This window comes from Ambystoma mexicanum, chromosome 2p (assembly GCF_040938575.1).
Source record: "Ambystoma mexicanum isolate Mex_15411 chromosome 2p, UKY_AmexF1_1, whole genome shotgun sequence".
Taxonomy (NCBI): Eukaryota; Metazoa; Chordata; class Amphibia; order Caudata; family Ambystomatidae; genus Ambystoma; species Ambystoma mexicanum.
This window is the reverse complement of record NC_090923.1, coordinates 277389318-277414508: the sequence shown is the minus strand read 5'-3', so window position 1 is coordinate 277414508 and position 25191 is coordinate 277389318. Positions and strand designations below refer to the sequence as shown.

The 25191-nt window shown below is 50.1% G+C and overlaps 1 protein-coding gene across 3 annotated transcripts in view; it reads left to right on the top strand.

The window, feature by feature from the left end:
• The window catches only part of SFMBT1 (Scm like with four mbt domains 1), a 1637826-nt gene that overhangs the window by 1274243 nt on the left and 338392 nt on the right, over positions 1-25191 (top strand). For all 3 annotated transcript variants that reach the window (XM_069643544.1, XM_069643545.1, XM_069643546.1), the window contains exon 14: positions 7810-7874. In XM_069643544.1, the coding sequence (XP_069499645.1) occupies positions 7810-7874 (65 nt within the window). The remainder of the gene's footprint in view (positions 1-7809; positions 7875-25191) is intronic.

Genomic DNA, 25191 nt, shown 5'->3' with positions numbered 1-25191 from the left:
TACGCCGACGATACATACTCTGTGAAACATACAACTGGATGAACTCGAACTACCTCAAACTGAACCCCGGCAAAACAGAAATCATGATCATAAAAAACAGAAGAGACAACCATTACATCCCTTGGCCAAGGGATCTCGGTACAACCCCAGCCCATCGTCAATTGTAAAAAACTTGGGTGTCCTGATGGATAACAAACTTATTCTAGAGCCACAAGTAAAGGCTCTAATCAAGAAATGCTTCATTCTCCTGCGAGCGGTAAAAAGGATCCTACCATTCCTGTCATTCGCAAACAAAACACTTGCTGTCATCACTCTCGTCATGTCCATAGTAGACTACACCAATAGCCTATATCTGGGTATGTCTGAACGACTTCTAAAAAAAAACTACAAGGCATACAAAATGCGGCAGCCAGACTGCTTCTCAAATTACCCCAAAGAGAACACATCACACCAGCACTGAAATCACTACATTGGCTACCAATAAAACAGCAAATTGTGGGATGTATTAACCCACTTATGCTCTGCCCTGCGGCATCCCTGTGCCCTGGTGGTACCGGAATCATCAAAATGGCCGCAAAACCCCTATGCGCGTCAAAACCTATGGAAATTGCGCTCTACAAAGCACAAAAAGATGGCTGCCAAATCTATAATGCATGTTGTCACTGGTGGAACGGAGACCTCACTCCTGAAACATGTCATTTGGCTGCTCAACCAGTAAAAATGGAGCCTGCATGAAAAGCAGTGCTTGCTGAAAGAAATCTGAAATCTTGCATTTAAATCCTTTTTCTTGGTTGCTGAAAATACAGAATGCTGGTCCAAAACACCCACAAACATCCAATCTTCTTGCTGGGTGTCGCATCTTACTGAATTCAAGAAATCATTGTGAAATTGCAGATCCTGGAAAGCTGAATTGGTCATCAAAACACCCACAGCACAAGTTTGCCTACCTGTGGGATCTGTCAAAATATGGGCGCAGTACCAGCGGCCGCCTGTATGACAGCTGTCAGTAGTTTGCCTCATAAGGATTTAAACTTGTATACTGAAATCTAATGCCTGAAATCTAAGTGACCTGTTATCAAGAGTAACCTAGGTTGTAACTATTTAAACATAATATGGTTTAGAAGCTGGAATAAGTGTTCTAGCTGCTTGTTTGAAAATTGCAAGTTTGTTTAAACCAAGAAAAAAATGTAACAGAATGACATTAAAATTAAGCCTGCTTAGTTACACAGTTTCCCCCCACAAAAGCCAGGCACCTCCCTTCTGCTCCACAAGCCCAGGAAATCACACCTCTGAGGATAGATCAAGGGAGGGGAACTTGGGCTGCTGTGGGGAAAGAGCACAATGGACTTCCCCCAAGGCAAGGAGATGCTAATCAGGAAGGATCGTAAATGGCCTCTTCCAGAAGGAAGGGGGCGGAGATCGCGCCTGAGCTGCAAGAAGAGGAAGTTGGCGGGGAAAGACAGCCTTTTGTTGCTTCACAATGGACAAAAAGCATATTTCTAAAAAGATTGATAATTTACTGTGTACAATTGTAAAAAATATGTAAACCCCGGACTTCTGAACCTAATCTTTGGCTGCACATTTTAAGAGGAGCCAGAACTCTGTGCTCTGTTCTGGGAAGTCACTGTGAGAATTGTGGTTTTATAGCAAATGTATTTATGTCAAAAGCAGGAAACTTCACATGCATATGCCCATATGCAATGTGCACAGTTGTACACATTTTTGGATAAACTAGATATTGTATTCCGGCCCAAAAGGGCAGAATTCTGTCAAAAGCCAAACCAAGATCCTACAATGACGGGGCTTGGAAGAGCATTTGCTCCACAACATATGTGATCTAGATATGTTATTGTTATAACGTTTGCTAAATTGTAAATATGTATTATACTAAAAGAAGATTTAATGTTCAAAAGCCAAGGGGAGGATTCTCTGACTCATAAAACCACATCATGGTGATGCCCTGTTTTCTCCTCCAATCAAGGGAGAGGGGAGATTCTAGCCTATAGCCAGCCTAGGGGGCGCGCTTAGGATAATCCAGCATACACACCCCTTTACCAAATGCATAAATAGAGACAGCTGAGGACTTAGGACACACAGATTCACCCACTAACCAATTGCTGGCGAAGCACCCTGAAGGAGATCCATCCCTATTCCTTGCTCCAGACTCCAGAAACTTGGCAAAGCAGAAAGGCCCACTCTATAGCTGAACCATTCTCAGATAGGCCTTAAAATTCCAGAAACCAGAATTTACCCCAGACCTCTAAGTGGAACCAAAGAACAGCCAGGCTGTGGTGTAACTGCTTTCCTGCTAAATAATTATCTTCAGAACCGAGAATGGCGGATTAAACCCAATCCTGTGCCGTGCTGTGCTGTGACCAGAGAGCCATTGCAGACCCAGTCCAGTCGTGCTGTGACGTACGGACCAGAGTGCCTTGCTGTCCCAGTCCGGTGTGCCCAGCAGCCTGTCCAGTCGGGTGTGCCCAGCAGAATTCCTGTCCAGAAATCTTGACTGACCAGAATTCATGACGGTTCTGTTCAAATGCATATAGTGAGTATCCAGAGTATAGAACTGTGTCACTAGCCTATGTAGTATCCATAGTCAATCCCCATCTCAAATCCATCCTCTTATATCCAAAACTGCATTGTTAGAATTATTTTGATTTGCCTGAACTCTCTATCTCATCCCTACTATATTCCTTCTCTAATAGTATTGTTAAACATATCTTTGTGCTAATATATTTCATCTGAAGAATGCAAGCTCCTTGGCAGCCAAAAACTTGATCCAGAGGCTTCCTGGTCCGGTGGTTGTGCTCCTGTGTAGTATTTGCTTCTTCCTAGTCATTCCCTAGTGTAAAGAAATCCTGTTTGTCTTTTAAAAAGAGCATCCCTTTTTTCTCATTCTTGCACCTCAGAAAAACGACCTCCACGAAAACGTCCATAACTTCTTCACATATTATGCTAGAAACAAAATTTAAATGTCTGCTTGTATCTAACATCCTACGCTTTCCATAGAACAAAGAACCGCATCTCAAGTCCCTATAGCTTTTCAGCAATCGCGAATACCGCGCATGGAAAAGTTTGCCACAAATCTTCGTTTTGGCAAAATATTACACGTGTAAAATAGCTTTTCATTGCACACAACCTCAAATTTCAGTTTGCACATTGCTTCTTAGTGTCAAATCCTTGCTAGTGTTCATCTGCAACCATATAAAGCGGCTCCCATTAGAATTTAAACAATTTCAGTGATTTAAGCCATATTTAGTGTTTTACCCATTCCATTCAAAGACAACTTTAAAACCATTTTTACAGTTTTCCAATCAGTTCTGTTTCTCTCTTGTGTTTGCTGGGGGGGAAATTGGGTGTTAGGGAGAATTCTCTGTTTAGGCTGAATTTCCTAACCTAGTGAGTCCCCCAGCAGCTTTGCTGGATTTCTGGAGTTTGTTTTTTCCATCCTGCCAAGAGTGAGACTCTTTTCTCCCACTCTTGGACATGTATGTGTGTGTAAGTCCTTTGAAATGTCAATGTGTTCGATGGGCTATGGGGTCTTTTACTCCATAGGGTCTCATATGTTTTTCTATGTGTGTTACACCGCACCCTACGTGCCGTAACACTGGGGCGTCCTAGCGGACCCCCACCATAGACTCCATACCCGGGGACTGACTACTGTCTCCCCGGGCATGTAAAGTCACCATTGGCTTTACTAGACCTAAATTTACTAACAGGACTAGTACAAACCATCTTATTGTGGACGTACTAGTAGGGGTAATTCGATTACTCCTAGACCTGTTACTCGAGGGGGCACTGTCCCGTCCCCCCTCGTCGAGTTTTGGCTGGTGGCAGTGGAAACTACTTGTTATGTTCGACCCCGAGCATAACCCTATGGGATTCGTCCCATTGTTGGAGATTACTACTTTTTCTCGTTAACCTCTAACGTACCACCGATCTACTTATCGTGAATAAGTTTATCGGATGGTATTTTCTGCCAGAACTCGGTTTGTAAAATGGCGTCTGTGTTCGTCTCTGTGACTCCTAAACCAAAGGTTGAGCCCTTTGTTCCACTTTTGGCGGGCCTCTGTACAGAGACCCTCCAAGGTGGTGCCATTCTGTCTGGGTTACCTCAGGGGTGTAGGAGGGGGTTTAGGCACCCTGGACCGAGTTGCCTTGCCAACTCAGGTCGCACTCTGGAGTGATTGGCCCAAGTGGTGAGCGTTCCCGCTCACCACTTAGCATGTGTTGATTGACAGCTAGGCTGAATGAATGGGGGTTTTCTGCATAAAAGCAGGGCTTTTGGGACTGGATCTTCAGAAGTCGCCACAGGACCTAAGAATCCGACGAGGGTAACGCTGAGCCGACCTGCAACGACGACACCTCCGGTGGAGCCCTGCTGAGCCTACTCACCACTTCCCGACGACAGAGGAGATCTCCCTGCCGGAGAGTCTCTTCCCCTGACTGGTGGGAACAACCAGTCCCCTTTGCTTTTTATTCGCCTCAGGACACAGTGGTCGAATTGCCCGTGCAGAGCACCCCGGCAACCGGATAGCCACTACCCCTGTATCGCGACCAAAAGGTGGTGCCTTGTGACGGAGCACTCCGCGGCTGGTCTCTTCCCTGGTGGTGCACCGGACTTCACTTTCCTTCGACGACGAGATCATCTCTGCTCTTGGCAAAGACCCGACGTGCATCCACCACAAGGAACAACTGCCCCCGCCGGAGCTGCCCTCCACAACAAGGTACCGTGTCCGCCTGGCTTCCCTTTCGATCGGTTCGAATGAGGTGTCTTAATCCTCTCCGTTCCGTTGGGTCGCCTCCAAGCTTTTCTCATTCTTTGTTCTGAACTGGTTCAACCTGCCGATAACAATTTGCTACACAGACTTGAATGCATCTTCACTAGAGACTTTTTGGGACATCGCGCCTTGCCTCTCTCCGAGTGGGCCTGGCCTCTGAACTTTATGATCTATTGTAATACTTGCCTTCCTGCCTTGCATTTTATCCGCGTAGGATTGAACTGTGTTGATTTCATAACCTGCCTATCTTTTTCCCCTTCCTAACTAATATTCGAGTTTCATCTAGGTTGAGGTATACACCTCTGTCTGAAAATAAGTGGTACCAGTAGAACCTGAGTTGTCGATATTTTTCTAGGGGGATTGATCGTTTTCTACTTCGTAGAGGAATTGTGTTTGGGATTGTTTGCCGTGATTTGCTTTAGTGTTTTCCATAGATGTTGTGTTATAAATAAATACCTTGATATCTTTACACTAAGCCTCGTTGCGTGTTTGCTTGTCTTGCTGTGAAGAATTGCCCTATTTTGTATACTCCACATACTGCTCAACTTTTCTTGAGAGAAGTCTGACTGCTCAGCCACAGCTACCACGTGAATCTGTGTGGTGCAGACGGCTACCAAGTGGGTCCAACGCCTGTAGTCCTAAATCTTTTGCAGTGGTCCCAGAGGGAACTGCACAGGTTTCCGCCTAACATTGGGATTGATACATTTATTTGAATTCTGCATTCCTGAAACCTGTTCTCTCTCCTCCTATCTCTCTACATTGCATATTGGGGGGCTGAGGAGTGTGCAGGGGGAAAGAGTAACCACATTGCTATTTGATTTGAACACCCACCCACAAAAGTATTATTGCTGTGCTCCATTGTTTCTGCTCATCATTACTGCCAGTGATTAAAGAGATTGCTTAGTGCGACATCACCCCATTGGTGATTATTGTACCCCATTAAAAATAGTGTCATTATATTGTGAATATATAAATACATATTTTAACTTTGCAAACCAGCCTGATTCCTGGTTCAGTGTGACCGGCGGGTGGGGGGGTCCAAGAGAGGGGTGTGATATAAGTGGTATATCGTTCAGAATAAAACAACTGCCGGATTGAAATCACTTACAGAATCAAGTTCAAAACAATGGGCATCACGGACAGAGCAATCCACAACCAAGGCGCGGAGTTCCTGAGAGAGAACTTAAGCCTACATCACCCAACAAGGATGCTCATATCAAGCAGCAACATCCGCTTGGAACCAAACCCCTACAACAAAAGAAAATTCAGAGGAACCTCTTTCTCTCACCAAAAACGTGGGACAATTTAACACAAGAAACAACCTACTATTCAGAAATCTCTTAAAATCCTGGCTCTTCACCTCATACCTAGAAGAACGCCCACGGGGCATATACACAGCTGAAACGATGAGTGAAGAAACCGATCCCGGATCCCCATAAGCGATCCTCCATAAACAGAATCTAAGGAAGCCAATCTACGACACACCAATTTAACACTGAGATTTAGATCTGATGGACGATACCATGGATTAAACACAGCTAGATGGGGATGGAAGGTCAAGGACGTTTTATCAATAGCACCTTGGCCTACAAATTACGCACAGGCACCAATAGAACAGCGACGGAAATAAGTAGCGAGGGAGTAGGCGACTGCTATCCTATAGCACCAATACCAGAGGGTAGGGACTAGACATATTCCGCCCCATTACACTAAGTCCAAATACAACACAGCCGGGAACGCGCCACGCAATCCCTCATAACAATTAGATGGACAAAGAAAAAAAGTGGAATCTATACCTACCTACAGGACAACTGGACACATCGGACAAGATTTACAAAGACCAGGATATATAACCCACTAACCATATGCTCAAATCTCTGCATACCTAACTCACCCGAAAATCCACGCAACCATCTTCTCGCTCAGCAAACTACACGCACTTCACCACACTGCAACAACAAACACATAAACCGCAGCAACAGCACATGAGGCCTCGCGTCAGTCCGATATTCACACCAAAGCTCAGCACACAGTGTAAACCGAACTGAAGCCGCCAACAACACACCACCTCTCACTTTCCTACTCCATCTTCACCCGACTAACCGAACCCGCCTTCTTGTTTGCAGATCCGCCTGAGCCCCTGGGGACCAATTGGATTGGTGACGGTGCTTGATAAAAATACCTTTAACATTAACATATGTAAGACTGGCCTCTAAAGGGTACTTAACTGAAATACCAGCATTTACTTGTTGAACTTATGACACATGCTCCTCTTACAATCGCCTGTGCTGCTTCATCCAGCATTTCCTTTTTCCACACTCCGACAGTGGCTAATTCCAACATTTTTCCCTCCAACTAGTTACCTGTATGTATTTTGGTTCTGTGGTCCAACATTATCGCTTACCCCCCATCAGATACATTAGCATGAATTCCAGGCTAGCTAAAACATTTCTGGTTAAACTTACTCTGTGTGTGAAGAGAAATAGGTGGTGGTGGCATTCAAACCCTTAACTCCCCAAAACCTCAAACATTTTTGGCTGACCACCAGAACAAATGATGAAATCACACTCAATCACACTCAATCACTAGCGATCACTTTGGCTTGTTTCCTTTAGGTGGGGTTTACATGCTGATGCAGAGAAGTCATTTTTCTAAAGGATGTCTCCCTATATATAAATACATTTAGACAAACCATAGCTGACATTTTTTATTCAACTTCTCTTTTTAAATAACACACTATAAATTAAGTTTGTGAATCTGCAACCATTGCCAAATAATTGAATATTTGAAAAACTTGTATGTTTAGGTTTATAAGTGCTGTAATATAAAGTATATCACGTGTTAATTGTAAAAAATGCACTGTATGATTTGTAATTGGAGAAATATAAGTATGGAACTTTCGCTACTTTTGTGCTTCTCCAGGAGTCCTATCAGAGGTGTTGAACTATTATATTGCTTGAATTATGCTGCATTGGGAATAGAGGCTGGTGAATCTATGTATTAAGTCTGTCTTCTTTGTTTTCAGAATTCTGTCGTCGAGGGCAGTGCATGATGGACTGAAGAACCAGGGGTTCAATACTTCAGAGCCAAGTAAGATTTGTTCTGTTCATATGGCTTCTCTAATAAAATAACAGCCTAACACCATCACATTTTGGCAGTTGGTGTTTGCAGCTGCCTAGACATTGCAGCTGATTTGATGTCAAAACAATATTCAGTACAATTGTTAGTTGTTCACACACAGATGTTATACTTAACTACGCTTAAAGATGCTACTGTTGTACAAAACCATATTCTCTTTGGGATGGTTGCACTGTTGATATTAGTTATCCGTATCAATGATCTTATTGGAAATTCCAAAATCATGGGGGGCGCTGCTGAGCAGCAACTGTGAGTGTCTGAGCGTGAGGCTTACTGCTCGGTGACATTCTATGTTCAATAAATCCTGCATTTGGTTCGTTGTCCTTGGGACGGAAGAAAGTCACACCTGGCCCTGGAGGTGGAGCGGGCCGTTTTGAACTCTGGCGTGCAGTGGTGGCCATGATCCTGAGGACTCCCTCGCCGACTCGGCTGCAGTGTCTGGGGTGTGCTCTTGGTGCGGCTGCAGGGTGCCTGGTGTGTTCTGCCTCCTGGCCTGAGCTGAGAGTCCCTGTAGTGGTGGGGGCAGGCTCTTAACCATTCCCCGCCGAGATCCTTGCCCGCGTGCTGCTGGGAGGCCACCGGCGGGGAGTGCCTGTTATCTACAGGAGCATTGGGCGCGGATGCACTGCAGCCTGTTCAGGGCTTGCATACCGTGCTCTGAGACCCACAGGAGGAGCCGCAAGTGCACTATTCATTTGTGAATTGTTATATAGCTGGAGGCACCCTGGGGTGAGGCTAGTGACACAACGTTCTATTGACTTTCCTGCTTGGAACCTGGGCCTGCAGTGATTTCCATTGGGATCTCCAGTCTTCTACCCATATTGGCAAGTGCATTGCTTCTGAAGGCCACTAAAGGCACAGGGACTGCTATTTGTGGGCCATCTACTCCATTCCAAGGCTGAGCTTTACATCTGTGTATAAAGAAGGGAAGACTGTGCCTTTCCCATTGTAGTTTTGATTTACTGCACCTATCAACACAGTGCCTGGCTATAGGTTCTAGTAGTGGTTGGTGGCCTGGGCCTGACGGGTCTGGAGACTGACTGGTCAGGTTGAGTGTGGCGAGGTGCGGACTCTTGCCTATTGGACACGCCTGGACATCCTAGCAGTAGGAATACCTGGTGGGGTGATTCTCCAGCATGTGGTCTGGCATGGATTCACATGCGCATGAATATTCCCCGTCGTCATTCCGGGAAACCTTGGTAAAAGAAAAAACTGTTTCACTTTCACTTACAAACTGTCTTTCTCCTATAAACCAATCACTGAGCTCTGGGTCATACTGCCCCCAGCCAATGACTGCCCTCTATCTAAGCTCCTCCTCGGGCAGCCATCTTCAGCTTTTTACTGCACTTTGAAGTGTTGGGAGTCCTCATGTTTTGCTCCAAGAGCTTTTCTACGTTTGCATGCTTTTTTGATAAAAAAGTTTCTATTTTAGTCAAATAGAGCCTGTATGCTCTTTTGTTCCTTTGCCCGGCAAGCAGGGATCAGTTTGTCGGCGTCTTTCATTGCCCCTCAAGGGGAAAGAATTGTTGAGAGTTTCATCAAAGATTCCAGAAGCTCATCAGGCCTACACCGCACACCGGAGCATGTCAGAGGAGGAGGAGGAAGGCTCCCTGTGATGCTGGAAATGCATTGGAGGGACAGGGCCTCCATGCCCTTGTCCTGTATGCCCTTATGTGTGTTCTGTTTTGTTTTCTGCACAGGACCCAGGCCCTGCCATAGGAATCAGTGGACTCCTGATTGGAGACAAGATGGCCCCTGTAGCCTCTTGGTTTCTATTGCCTGTTACGTTGTTTTCCCAAAGTCTTGGGAAGCCCTGACTCTGTCCCTTCTCCTGACTGGCTGTTGGGTGGAAGAACCATACATTGTGTTGTGGGGAAGTCCAGGCCAGACTGGCTGGAGCCTTCCCAGTGACTATGTTGTGGGTAAGCCCTTGGGTTGGGACCTGGGTGAATAGTGTGTGTGACCAATATGCATTCCATGTTATGGGTGCCTGGTATCTGTGTGTGACACAAAGAATGAGACAGCCCTGCCCTGAACTGGCTTGAATGCAGTGTGGTGTGCTGAAAGGATGGGTGCTTGCCCCAATCCACATTCCTTGTTATAGGTATCTGGGTGGAAGTGAATGGCCTGAATGCACTGTGAGCCTGATTGGCTCAGCAGTGCAAATGAGAGACGGAACAGTATATCTGGAGACCTCTCACTTACCAGAATTGTTCAGAAGCTGAAGTTGAAACTTGATGCTTAACCTTGAAGCCCAGCTGGAAGAAGGTTTTTCTGCTGCTTGCCGTCAACGAAATCCAAAAGCTGCCATGTCTGTCAAGGACTGATCGAAGAGAGGACCTGGCTAGGAGGGAACATTGTGCAAGAGCTAATCTTCACCAAGGCACCCTGGAAGCCAGTCGCGAAAGACTGTCAACCGGAGACTGGGACCGCCGAGGAATCTGAAGTGTAGCACCCGGACATCGAGGTTCATCGTAGTCGACCAGGGTTCAAAGGACTGCTGGAGTAATGTTGCCCAGAAGCTGGGACAGCTTTCCGCCCGCTGTGCTGCTCGACTGTCATGGCTACCAGGCAGGTAGTTGGGGCAAGCTGGGTGGAGGCTTGGCAGGCCTGGCATAGGCACACAAATCGCCCATAGCAGATACCTCCACTTAATTCCTTCCTAGTGTTTGTAGTAACATCCTGGTTACCACTTCCTATTGCCAAACAGGAAGTGCATGACAATTCATGAGCTCTCTAGTGTTTGGGTGTGGTTGGCTAAATAAGCCACACCCAAGATTCTTCCAGTGCTTCGTGTTGCTTACTGTGAGCTGCATCAGCAACACACTTTCCATGCTCCGGATCATCCTGCTTCAGCTTACCTGCTCCGGATCATCCTGCTTCAGTATACCTGCTCCGGATCATCCTGCTTCAGCTTACCTGCTCCGGATCATCCTGCTTCAGCTTACCTGCTCCGGATCATCCTGCTTCAGCTTACCTGCTCCGGATCATCCTGCTTCAGCTTACCTGCTCCGGATCCTCCCGCTTCTGCCTACCTGCTCTGGATCATTCTAATTCTGTTTACAGGTACTCGTGCTTTCTCCACACCGCAGCTATATCCGGTCGAGAGGGGACTTCAAGACCGGCACCAGTAAGAACAAAGAAGAACAGCGTTAGCACGCGTACTTCAATAACGCTGCGCATACTCAACGAATCTTCCCGTGACGCTGGAATCCAGATCAGTTGTACGAGCGCACAAACCCCTGCAAAAGAAAGAAGAGACATTAGTCATTGCACTTGCCCCAATAACGCGGAGACTATTGCACTGCGCTCCCTCTCATAACGCAGTACATACTTATCAAAGCCTCTGTGCAAACTTACCAGACCACCAAGTCTCTGGTAGCGCTGAACCCGGACTTGCGGCGCTAATATCACATAATCCACTTCTGCAAGGGAAAAGGGACAGACATTACCAGGCGCGCTCGAATTTAAGATGCTGCGCTTACCTACCAGCAGCTGACTTCTACATGCAGCACTACTCGCCCACAAAATACCTTGACAAACCAGACAATACGGACAATTCAGGACATTAAACATTCTTCGCGCCACGTTCACTTGTGGAAAAGACTTTCTAGCCAGTGAAGAAACTGGCGCCTTGAAAACTCAGCCTCGCTGTGAAGGCATATAACAGCATGTGGCATCTGAGCTTAGCCAACAGACATTGGCATCATTCATATGAGCGAACCGCACCCCTGCGAATGCAGGATGGAGTGAACACCTTACTAAATATCAAGGTAAGCCTTTAGGGGACATCACAGCACACTGTAAAGTGAAGGGAAGGGTCCAGGGGAATCGGGTGAATTCAGGTCTGAGTGTATATCTTGTATTTGACAGGAATCCCTCTGGGTGAAAACATGGGAAGTTAGAACTCTGATCAAGGGAGGCTCATCCATAGCTCCTGCAGAGAGACAGGTGAGTGCGACATTGACGACCGGAGCCGCAATACTCCACCATTGCCTAAGACATTTGAAATGAAGACTCCCTTGCCATCACCGCCGACCGCTTTGTCCCGCCGGAGAAAGTCGAGGTCGTCGACGAGCCGGGGAGAATCCGCCGGTGGGTTTCCCGCCACCTGAAGTCCACAAAGATACAGACCAACAAACGCTTGCCGTCGAGGTGCACCGCACACCTCATCTTCACAGGACGTCCAGGACCCATCGTCGACGAGCACAGCGAAGGTCGAAGCTGCTCTGTCGACGACAGTGTTCACATTTTCTTCAAGGAATCCTGACGCCCTGTGGCTCCTGCTTTAAAGGGAGTTCACCCACGAGAGATCCGTCGACAAACCGTCGAAGAAACTCTGTTAAACCAGGTACTTTGGGGTAGTAGAACATTTTAGCAGGAAACCAGACTATTTTAAACATATGTGGACTGGGATTGTCGATACTTTATTTACTGGTTGCCCAGGTGGGGGGGGGGAATCCTCACACACCAGTTTCATGGTAGTGGGACAAACTATTCTGCCATTGTTTAACCTAACTTGTCTTCCTTCCTAGATCTGTTGATTCACCTTGCTATTTTGAATTGTATATCATTTAAACTGTCAGCAGTTGGTTCATTTTAAAGGAGTCAAGAGTCAACTGTGGTACCACATAGACATTATACATATTTATCACATTAGTATTGCCATAGCACAAAGTGGGTTATTGATTGTGTTTATATTCTGAACCTTATTTATATAAAGAACTGTTTTATCACTTACCATAGTGTGTATACATTCCTTTGTGGGGGCTTGGGGACTACACTGCACTTAAGAACCAGCCTGCATCACGCCTGAGAGCTTAAGCTTTGGTTGCTCGTCCATTGCTACCAACAATAGGGAACCTTGGCTAGGGTGCTCTGTCCTTTTACACTGCCATATAAAGGGCAGGAGCACAGAAAACCCACTCCAGTCTTTACACTCCCTCTTCAAGCTCTGCTCCAGCTGCGGATTGAGGAACGTGTTTGTGGAGAACAAACACTCACAGAGCCTCTACTGTCTCCATCCGGACCACAGGGAAGCGGATTGTGAAATCTGCCTTGGGATCTCCAAGTGCACCGTTAAGTATAGTCACAGTCGGTTGGCAGAGTGGCTCAACGCCAAGACCTCTACCCCGTGCGGCAAGCAGGGGCATGCCACACCCAGGACCGGCCGATCTGAAGATGGTGCTTCCTTTGTGGGCGCTCCATCCGTGGGGGCCCAAGACCAGGCCAAGCACTGCAAGTCTGTTTCCATCGGGGTTGCCGTGCAAGTGGGTCCTACAACGGGCAGGGCGTGCTCATCTTCGCCATCTCCAGTCTTTGCTCCAGCTCCTCCTCAAAGAGGAAATCGGCTAACCCAAGGAAGCTGTGGGAGAAGCCGGAGAAGACCAAGGCCATTCCTAAGCCCAAGATCGACCCCCCTCAGGATGCAAAAATGCAAAGGGGGGGGGGTGCTCCTAAGGCACAGATATTTATTCCTTGGGTTAGGCGGACCTGGTGTCTGTTCACACGGTCCCGTAGTACGGCGGCAACTCCGAGGTGGACGACAGAGGAAACGCCAAAGAGGACGACGACGGTGGGAATGCTGACGACGATGTGGGCACTGGGCCCAGCAAGCCTACTCCTCCCCCCCCCACACCCCCATGCCCCCATTCCCCTCCTCTGACACCACCCAGGGACGTGTCGCTGGACATCCTTTCAAATCTCCGCACCCTGGTGTCAGAGATCCAGAAGAGGATGTCGACAGCACATGGGCCGCCAACAGGAAAAGGACAGTAAGCGGCACCCTATGCCGCCTTGTCAACCGTGGCACATGTGCACAGGGAGCTCTGGTATAAGACAGCCCTGCTGCTGGAATTTCTACCTGATGAGAAGCGGGTTGAGGCACTTGAGATCCTCCAGGAAGACAGGGTGGCATCAGACCATGCCATCACTGTGGCCCTGGACATCGCGGACACAGGGTTTCCGACTGATGGGGAACGGTGTCTGACGAGGGTGCTGGACATGCACTTCAGGGACAACCTCTTAGGGAAAGCCGTTGACAAATTATTGCAGGCCATTAAGAATGAGACGGCCCGTGCCCTGGGCACTCTTCAGCGTTGTCAATCCTTTTGTGCTGCCGGCGGAAAATTGGGCAGATCGTCGAAGGGGTTTGGCGGAGGGTCTTCCTCGTACCGTCAACCCTCTCAGTCCATGACCCAAGAGGCCTACAGGGGCCTCTCCAAGGTTTTCGGTCGAGGTGGCGACATCGCTTCCAAGGCGACACACAGGCCCCGAAGCAAGATTGAACCTGCCAGGACGTCGGGGGACCCCCACCCCCATGCACCCCGGTGGGAGCCCGGCTGGTGGGCTTAGTCAGCGAGTGGGAAAAGATCTCCACCGACTGATGGGTGCTGGACGCTCTTGCCCACGGACACACTCTAGAGTTCCAGCAGAAGTGTCTGTGGATGCCGCCGGTTGCCCGGCAGGAGCTGCAACTCACTCAAATCCTGCAGGAAGTACGGGCCATGCTAAAAAAGGGGGCGATAGAGCTGGTTCCAAAGCAACTCTGGGGTTCTGAGTCTATTCAAGGCACTTCTTGGTAAAGAAGACGACCGGGGGCTGGAGGCCCCTTCTAGACCTGCGGTGCCTCAACAAATACCTCAAGTCCTAAAAATTTAGGATGGTCACGTTGCAGTATGTGCTCCGCCAACTGGGGGAAGGAGACTTCTTGTGGGTGCTGGATCTGGAGGATGCATACATCCACGTCTCCATTCACGAGAAGCATCAGAAGTTCCTGGGCTTTGTGGTACAGGGAAGGCACTGCCAGTTCAAGGCCCTTCCTTTCGGACTGCAGTCAGTGCCCAGCGTGTTCACAAAGTGCCTGGCGCCAGTGGCAGCTCACATGCGTCTACAAGGGATACATCTGTACCATACCTCGATGACTTGCTCATCCACAGCAAGTCCAGTGAAGTAGCCGTCGAACACACGGAGAGGAGCGTCCGTCTGTTGGCGGATCTGGGCTTCTCCATCAACTATCCAAAATCCTGCTCGATACCATTGCAGAACGTGCTATTCCTGGGGGCCAGGCTCCATATCCTGCCTGGCGGCCCCCTTGGAAGAGAGGATAGCGGCCATGCTGGGCAAGGTGCAACGGCTATTTGCACTGAGGACCGCCACAGTGCGGACCATCAAGTTGCTGTTCCGCATGTTGTTGTTGTGCATTTACCTGATCGACTCTGCAAGTTGCAGATGCAACCCCTTATGGAATTCCTGGACGCTCGGTGGATCCAGGTGTCTGGAAGCTTTGCAGACAAGATTGTTCTCGACGAGTTCTGTTGAGCGATAAGATGGTGGGCCGTGCGCTCCAACATCGCCGGGGGCACGGATTTCCAGAACCCCCATACCAGGAGACGGTTACCACAGATGCTTCCCCGTAGGGCTGGGGAGCCCACACCGGATGTCTCCATGCCAGGCTACCAGAGGAGAGGGATCTCCACATCAATGTCCTGGAGCTCCGGGCAGTGTTATAGGCCCTCAAGTCATTCCTTCCGTCCCTCAAGGGCAAGATGGTGATGGTCTTCACAAACAAATCCACCGCACTGTTCTACATCAGGAAGCAAGGGGGTACCAGATCCCCGGTACTCTCCAGAGAGTCCTAGGAATTGTGCCACTTGGCCGGCGCCAAAGAGATGTTCCTCATTGCTTTTCACCTGGCGGGAGTCCAGAACAACATCGCCGACTCCCTCAGCATGGAGCTGCGTTGGGAACTTTGACAGGATCAAGCGGACAGCCTCTTCTTCAAATGGGGCAGACCCCAGATCGATGTTTTTGCGACGGCGACCGAATGCCAGAGATTCGCCAGCAGGTACCACCAGCCAAGGAGCATGGGGGACGCGTTTTCCTTCTCATGGAAAGGCCTGTTCCTGGACGTGCTCTGTTGCCTCTCCTGCTGCGAGTCATCAATCAACTCACAGTGCCGATACTGGATGATCCTTGCCGCCCCGGCGTGACCGAGGCAGATTTGTTACCCAGATCTTCTCAGCATATCAGCGTCGCCCCCGACAAGCTGCCAGTGATCGCAGATTTCCTCACCAGAGAAGGAGGGGCAATCCTACATCACGACCCAGGATCGCTGAACCTGAAGGCTTGGCTCCTGCATCCTTAGAGTTCGGAGGATACAAGCTGCCAACGGACTGCAGGGTGGTCCTTGCCATGGCCAGAGCGTTGTCGAATCTTCAGTGCTATGGGCACAAGCAGAAACGTTTTTCAACGTGATGCCGGACGCAGAAGATCAACCCTCTAAGGGTCTCGGCTCTGCAGATTCTTCCATACTTGTTGACCTTGGCCAAGGCGGGGCCGGCGCATGCCTCTATCTAGGTGCATCTGGTGGCTATCTCCTAGTACACCAGGTCTCCAGGATGGGCTTCTCTTTGGTCCCACCGTCTCGTCAAGGAGCTCCTCAAAGGACTTTTTGATCGTTCCTGCTGGTGAAGGTGTCGGCCGCAGTGTGGGAACTCAACGTGGTGCTGACGAGACTCATGGGGGCTCCCTTCGAGCCTAAGCTTCAGGCCGCTCTCCGGTTCCTTTTATGGAAGACTGCTTTTCTCGTGGCCATCGCCTCTACGAGGAGGGTAGGTGAGATCCAGGCCCTTTCCTGCAAACAGCCTTATCTGAATTTTCAAGACACAAAGGTGGTGCTGCGGCCACACCCCTCCTTCATGCCAAAGGTTCCGTCGGAATTTCACCTCAACGAGATCTTGGTGTTGCCTGTGTTTTTTCCAAAACCTTTGTCGCCAGCTGAAAAGAGTTTGCACTCGCTGGATGTGGCTCAGGTGCTGAAATTCTATAAGGCACGCACAAAGAGTTTCCGGAAGACATCTCAACTATTTGTGATCTTTGGTCCTGTGAACCATGGGAAGGCCTTGTCCAAGGCTTCCATCTCCAGGTAGCTCTCCGGCTGCATCACACACCGTCACCGGTTGGCAAATTGACCGCTGCCCGGCCATCCGAGAGCCCGTTCCACCAGAGCGATCGCTGCAACAGCAGCGTTCCTGTCTGGTGTGCCCCTGCTGGACATCTGCAGGGCTGCTACGTGGAGGTCCATGCACACCTTCACAAGATTCTACTGTGTTGACTGGGATTCCAGTGAGGATTCCAGGGTCGGCCAAGCAGTGGTACGCAACTTGTTCGCTTGAAGGTGAGCTGTTCCGGAGGCAAGACTTTTTGCTTCTGTTGAGCTTTGCCACCTCCCGTGGTTGTGTAATGTTGTACTGCTATGTATTATTTATTCATGACCATGCCAGACCCCATGCTGGAGAAGGAACAAGTTACTTACCTGTAATTATTGCCCTCCAGCATAGGTCTGGCATGGATTCACATGTGAACCCTCGCTCATGCCACTTTACGTCATACTGCCACTTTACGTGCTGCCATATCGGAAGATGGCTGCCAGAGGAGGCTCCTATGGAGAGCGCAGTCATTGGCTGGAGGCAGTATGACCCAGAGCTCAGTGATTGGTTTATAGGAGAAAGACTGTTTGAAAGTGAAACTCATTTTTACTCTTACGTCCCGTCCCCTTTCTTCCATACTGTATGGTCATCCCTTCCAAGGGATGGGAGACAGAACCTTTTTCACCAGAAAAAAACGTTCTTCCCCTTTAAATTTAGAGCCGTGCGGGTTTGCGGCCCAGGGAGCATGCACTGCCCTGACTCCGCCCTCTGGCGCCACACCTCAGTCCCCTTTTCCGGTTCGACAGCAATGCGCCAAATTCACCAGTGCTCCTGGGTTTGGCTTCGGCCATGTAATTCCATGCACGGATACTTCTTTGTCTTTTTTGTCTTATCTATCATTCAGGTATTCGGTCCTCAGGTGTCACACTCCTCCCCGGTGCATGTCGAGTTCTACAGGGTTCAGCAGGTGTCCATCCTGAAACGGGCTCTTCCCAACTTCAGACCCCCACGCCCTCGGTCTACGTTGCCTTGGCCCAGACCACGTTTGGCCATCATGTTCAGCGTGTGACTCGCTGTCCTCGAAGACGCTGAAGAACCGGCTAGCCAGGTGGCAGGAGCTCTTCCAGAGGTCGCCTCCAGAGGATCTCAAGAACTTTGTGAAGCATCGAACCAGGCCCAAGGTAGGGCCGATATTCTCTATCGCACCCCGCAAGGGAGACTCATTCCCAGGGACTTTCCTGTCTGGGAGGGACTGGTCAGGTCCTTCTACCGGCACATGCCCCGAGGCTGCTTCAGCTACCGGCCTTCGGGTCGAGGGATACTCTGATCCTCCCAGGTGCAGTGTTGAGGGACCAGAAGGTTCTTTTACCGGCACTGCAGCCGAGGGGCTATGCCCGAATACCGGCATTAAGTCCGAGGGGGCGCCTAAACGCCTCTCTACCGATCCCCGGGTCAAGGGTGTCGCACCTACCGGGCCTAGGCTCGAGGAGCAGGGTAGGCCTTGTGATCCACACGCAAGAGTCTTGGACGAGGCTGGGCCCAGTGTCAGGGTGGGGCTGCCCTCAACCGGTACGTGGCCTACAGTCTACCCCTCAGTTGCGCAGGGCAGCTTTCCTTGGCGTCCATATGGACAGGTTACGCAGCGGCTCCAGCAGCTCCCCACTACCCCGTCTGCACCCCCTGCCACCTCTTTGGCCAGTGAGGAGGTGCTCTTCGAGAAGTTCCTCGGCCTCATGAAGTCACCTTTGATGGGCTTTATCAATCATCAACCACAGATGCCGCCGCCGACTCCCCAGGCCCCGGCTTAGCCTCCGCCTCCCCAGCTGACTCCACAGGGGGCACCACCGCAGCCTCCGGCCACAGGCTCTGTACCCCAGCCTCTGGCGCCAACTACTCCTCCTCCTCCTCCTCCTTCACCTCCACGGGTTCCTCCAGACCCGCAGGATACGGATGATGAGGAGGAGGATCCGGACTCTCCATCCTCAGCTAGGGCCATCAACGAACTTCTTGCTGGTCTGGCGGAGTACCTGGGCCTCCCCCAACCCGAGTTCGAGCAGCCGGCAGAGGGGGTTCTGGCTGAAGTCCTCACGCGACGCCAGTTGGGGAGAATTCTCTTCAAAGGCTAATTTCCCTTACCTATAGAGTCCCCCAGCAGCTTTGCTGGATTTGAGGGCTTTATTTTTTTCTCCTGCTAAGAGTGAGACCCTTTTTTCCCCACTCTTAGACAGATTGCTAGTGTGTGTTTTAGGCTATCTTGTGTGCTAATGGTCTATGGGGTTTTTCCTCACCCTCGTAGGAATCATCTTTTTAACCTGTGTGGTACTGTGTGCCGTACCACAGGGGTGTCGTAGCGACTCCCAAACATAGACTCCATACCGTGGGACTGACTATTGTCTCCCAGGGCATGTAAAGTCCCCATTGACTTTACTAGTCAATAATTATGAACTAAACCAGTACAACCAATCTTACTATGGAGATACTGGAAAGGGTTAATAGTTTTTCCCTAGTGTTCATATTCGAGGGGGTACCGTACAGTCGCTCTCTACAAAGTTTCTGGCTGGTGGCCGTGGTTACTACTGTAAATATTCGACCGCTAATATTTCCCTATGGGATTTTCCCATTGTTCGAGGCTACCACTTTTACTGACAGCCTCTAACATACCGCCGGTTTATTTTTATATTATCTTTAATCCAGTGTTTCTTTTCTTGCCAGAACTTTAATAATATTTCTTTCTCATGTCTTTCTCTGAAATCTTAACCCAGGTCGGGGATCCTTTGTTTGTCCTTTTGGCGGGCTTCTGCACAGAAGCCCTCCTCTCGGCGCCACTGAATCTGGGGCAGACAGGATGTGTAGGAGAGGGAATAGGCACTCTGGACAGGGTTGCCTACGCAACCCAAGTTGCACTCTGCCCTGATAGGCTGGGGGGGGGGGTTCTACCGTCAGGAGAGCCACCCCACTGTGTGATTGACAGCTAGGCTGTATGAATGGGTGTCTTGCTGCATAAAAGCAGGGTCCTGAGGACTGGAGGACAAGACGTTGCCACTGGAACAAGAAACCCAAAGAGGAGAGAAGCTGAAGACATCTACAACAACTGAACCACCGGTGAAACCCTGCTGCAGATCCTCACCACTTTTCTCCAACGACTCAAGAAGATCTTCGCTTGCAATAGTCTTTTTCCATTGAGCTGGTGGGGCCAACCAGTTCACCAATCGCCTTCCAGGACCTGCCTTGGTCGAATCGCCAGTGCCCTGTACTCTGAGACCGGATAGCCAGGCACCCGTCCACCATGACCGCGATTTAAAGGAGCATACCTTTTATTTGTTTTGGCAGCACCGCAGCTGGCTTCATCCCTGGGCAGTGCAGTAACTCGAACCTTCCTCCACGACGACAACCTCTCTTCCTCTGCTGGATCTCCCGAACTGCCAGAAACTACCGCCACTGCAGGAGCCTCTTCCACTTTAAAGGTACATTGTTCCGCCAGGCCTCCCGTTTCGTTAGGTATTGCTAAAGGCGTTTTAAATCCTTTACTTACATACTGGGTTGGCTCCCCCTATCGTCTAACATTTTCTTTCACCTTCTGCAACCGCCTTTTCAAATTGTTAACCAAAGACTTGACGGCAGCTACTCGAACAGTTTGATCCTGGGCACATTGCCTTGTACCATTGACTCTGGCACAGGCCTATTGCCTCTGGCTAAATCTGTTACACGTGCCTTCTCTAGATTGCTTCTCACCTAGAAATGTGTTCACCTCAGTATTGCATATGCTAAGTACTGCCTTGCCTAACTTGTTCACAATCTATTTGGGAAGTGTTGCTGGTGTGTTAAAGAGTCTAAACCTGTATAAATTGTCCTTTCCCTCCCTCTGAAGAAATTGTTAGAGTGCCATTTCTGCTTAGTTAATACTGTGCCGTTTTCCTCAGTTTTCACTCTTGCTCAATCTTGTCTACAATTTAAATAGGGAGTTGTGTATACTTTTCTTGACTGGTTTAACTTGCTCTAATAAGAGTGATTTTTGTGTGAACATCATTGTGTGTAAAATAAACATATTCTTTTTGATACAAAGCTTTGGTCAGTGTTTCCTTGTTCCATAGTATTGTAGCCCTATTGTGTAAACCCTGAATACTGCTCATCTCCCTCTTGAGATAAGTCTGACGACTCAGCCACAGCTACCAACTAAATCTTTGTAGTACAGACTGATACCAAAGGGGATCTATTGCATATACCTGTAGTCTTAATCTTCTGTAGTGCTCCCCAAGGGAACTGCACAGGATTCTGCCTAACAACCCTCTGCCAAATAGGGGAATCCTATGCAGACCGATGTAGTCTCCCTTGCCAAGAAGGGCTAGCTCAAACCCCACTCGGCCCAGCCGGTCAATCGACGCCTGGATGCCAAGTACAGGCAGGTGGAGGGGGATACACTCTTGCTTTCGGCCCATCCTCAGCCACACTCTTCGGTGATCGCTGCGGCATCACTATACTCCAAGCCCCAGTCTTCTGCCTCTTCCTCTGCAGCGCTGCTAGGCAAGGAGCAGAAGATCTTGGAGGCATATGGCAAGAAACTCTATTCCAACGCCTCCTTACATCTACGTCAAGCCAATGCTGATGTCATGCTGGCTGCCGCCAACCACAGGTTATGGCGGGAAATTGCAGACTTCTTCCCGGAACTCACCACCCAGAGCCAATCGCGCTTTAAGGCGTGGCTGGCTGAAGCCAAGCTGGTGGCGCATGACCTCATGAAATCCACAGTGGCTCATATCGATACCTCAGGCCGTGCCATCTGTATTGCCACGGACATGAGAAGAACAGCCTGGCTCCCGGCAACAAAGTTCAACCCGGATGTCCAGGAGCACATTCTAGATCAACCGTTTGAGGGGGGTACCACTTCCACTCCTCTACGGACGAGGAGCTGGACAAAAAGAAAAATGGCTCAGAAACGGCAAAGTCTTTATCCATCCTTACAAAGAGCACGCCCAAATCGTACACCCAATCTCAGCAGCGCTCGGAAAGGGGTTGTACATATGGAGGGTTCTGCGGCTTCCAGGAACGCAGATCCAGGCAGCCGGACCGCTCGCCGTCTTAGAGCCGGCACAAGCAACAAAAAAGTGCGGGGGAAAGAGCTTTTTCCATTCCCCCTCCACAGCGTCAGCCTCCGAGGGAAAGCAAGCATGACACGCCCCTTCGGTTCCACGTGTCTCCGGTGGGGGGGGCAGGCTTGCTCTCCATGCACAGTTCTGGTGCCAGAATTTTGCGGACCCCTGGATTCTATCCGTAGTATCCACGGGGTACTGCCCTCATATCCCAGCCTCTCCACCCTCCTCCCCTCCACTCCCACAGTTTGGGGACAGCAACTCTTTTGGCTGAGATCCGGTCGCTCGCAGAGAGCCAGGCGGTGGAGGAAGTCCCAGCCTCCCAGCGATGCTTTGGCTTTTACTCCAGGAGTTTCGCCATTTAGAAGAACAAGGCGGGCCTGCGAGTTGTGCTGGACCTCAACCTCTCCTTACCCCTGCAAAAATTCAAGATGGTTATGTCAGCTTTTATAGCTGAGATATTGGACAAGGGAGACTGGATGTGCTCCCAGGATGTGAAGGACGCATACCTACACGTCCCGATTTGGCAGCCCCATTGTTCTTTCCTGCGGTTCAGGATCATGGGCTATCATTTTCAATACAAGGTCCTTCCTTATGGCCTCAACTCGGCCCCCAGGGTCTTTACCAGACTCATGAATGCCGTGGCGGCCTGCCTTACCTCGACGATTGGCTCATCAGGGCTACAACTCCAGAGGCAGTTCACCACTCTTCCCATGCCCTTATGAACACACTGCACGATCTGGGCTTCTCGCTCAATCTCAAGAAGTCACAACTGCAGCCCACAGAGACTGACTTTCCTGGGCCCCATCTCGGACACGTGCTCCGAGAAGGTCTTCTCATCAGAGGACAAAATCTCGGCCATCAAGAGGTCCACTGCCCACTTCCTCAGCAGAGAGGTGACCTCAGAATGGTGGCACCAACATCTCCTGGGTCTACTCGCAGCGGTCCTATTAGCCGTGCCACACACAACACTAAGGATGAGGAGGATTCAGCTGCACTTCGCGGCCTCATGGAATCAGGAACGGGGCTCTCAATCAGAGATGATCAACGTCCCTCCATCTCCCCACCCGGACCTAACATGGTGGTCCAGGGACTGCAACCTACGGACAGACAAGCCCTTTCGGCTGCCCTCCCCGCAGGCCACCATCACCACAGACTCCTCTCTCGAGGGCTGGGGAGCCACCTGGACGGCCTCTCGGTCCGCGGCACCTGGACTCGACAGGAGCAGGAATAGCCATCAACTGGTTGGAGCTGAACGCTATCTGGCTAGCGCTCAGGGCATTCCTACCGCTTCTAAGGGGCAAGGTTGTCCTCATCCAGATGGACAACTCGACCAGCATGTACTATGTGGAAAAGGACATTTACCTCACGACAGTCCACCTCCCGAGGGAATCCAACCTGGAAGCGGACAGGCTCAGCAGGCTGGGAGCAGACAATTACGAGTGGCAGCTAAACTACTTCGTTATTCAGGAGATCTTCAACAGGTGGGGTCACCCCCACGTGGATCTCCTTGCCACCTGGCACAACAAGAAGTGTCCCCAGCTCTCTGGCCGACGCATTTCACCTCCAGTGGACCGGCCTGAAAGCCTACGCCTTTCCGCCCACTCCCCTGATCCACAGGGTAATCTGCAAAATGAAGGAGTCTCGCCGACTCCTCATTATTCTGATAGCTCCATGGTGGCCGTCCAGGTCATGGTTTTCTGAGCTACTCAGCTTCTCGGAGGTGCCCCCGATTCACCTTCTGACGGGCACAGCAGGGGGACAGAGTAATCCACCCTGCCCCAGGGAAGCTAGCCCTCACAGCGTGGTACCTGATCAGGTAACGCTTCGGCACCTTAGCCTCTCACAGCCCAATCTGGAGATAATGCAGGGTGCCAGGAGCAAAGCCACCAGGGCCCAGTACAAAAGCAAATGGACAAGATTCTGCCAATTGGCAGACTCCAAGGGTATTGACCCCTTGACTTGCATTTTGGACAACGTACTCTCTTTTTCGGCGCACCTCGCTCATTCAGGTGTGCAGGTGGACACCTGCCGCACATACCTTGCAGCGATTGGGGCTTACAGGAACTTGGAGGAGGGCATTTTCTCCTCCTCCAACCCTATCGTCAAGAAACATCTGTCGGGTCTCGCTAGGCTCTGCCCGCCCGTCAAAGGACTGCATCCTGTGTGGGACCTTAACATAGTCTTGGGCGCCCTGGCGCACAAACCATTTGAGCCAACGGCGTCCATGGACATCAGGCTGGTCACCATCAAGATAGCCTTACTAATCAGCCTTACCTCGGCTCGTAGAGTCAGCGAGATCCAGGCGCTGGTCGCCTCAGAACCATATACCACTTTTCACAAAGACAAGGTAGTCATGCAGACGCACCCGGCATTCCACTTAAACGAGGAACTAGTCCTTCCTACGTTTTTCCCCGATCCCAAGGACGAAGCACAGAGTGCTGCACTGCCTGGATGTCAGGCGTGCCCTGAAATTCTACTTGGACAGGACCAACGGCTTCCGCAAAATCGGACACCCTGTTCGTCACTTTCGGAGGCTCAAGACCAGGCTATCAGGCCTCTTTGGCTTCCATATCCCGCTGGATGGTCTCTGCCATCAAGGCTGCGTACGAGGGCCAGCACAAGCCTCTCCCGGCCAACTGCATGCCCACGCAGTCAGGGCCAGGGCAACGGCCATCGCATTCCAGCGCCATGTCCCTTGGCAAGTCATAAGGAGGGCGACCACTTGGGCCGCTCTCTCAGCTTTCTGCAAGCATTACTGTTTATAGATGCCGGCTCTATATCTGATGCTGCTTTCGGACAGGCGGTTTTCAGGAACCTATTTGCTTAAGGAGCGTCTCCTCTCTACCCTGGGGTTACAATCATTTGTATTCTCCCATAAAGTATGGAGGAAAGGGGACGGGACGTAAGAGTAATTATAAGTTATTCACTATAGTGACTAACCTACTCTTAGTCCATAGTCCCTTTTCCTCCATACGTCCCACCAACCTCCCCCCTAATAATACTGGTGTCACTGGGCAATGTTAAATCTATTGTCGACCCGTCAATGGGGACTGACGTGTGGCGCCGGAGGGCGGACTCGGGGCAGCGCATGCTCCCTGGGCCGCACCCCGCGCGCCTCTAAATTTAAAGGGGAAGGTTTTTTCTGGTGAAAAAGGTTCCGTCTCCCGTCCCTTGGAAGGGTCGCCCATACAGTATGGAGGAAATGGGGACTATGGACTGAGAGTACGTTAGTCACTACGATGAGTAACT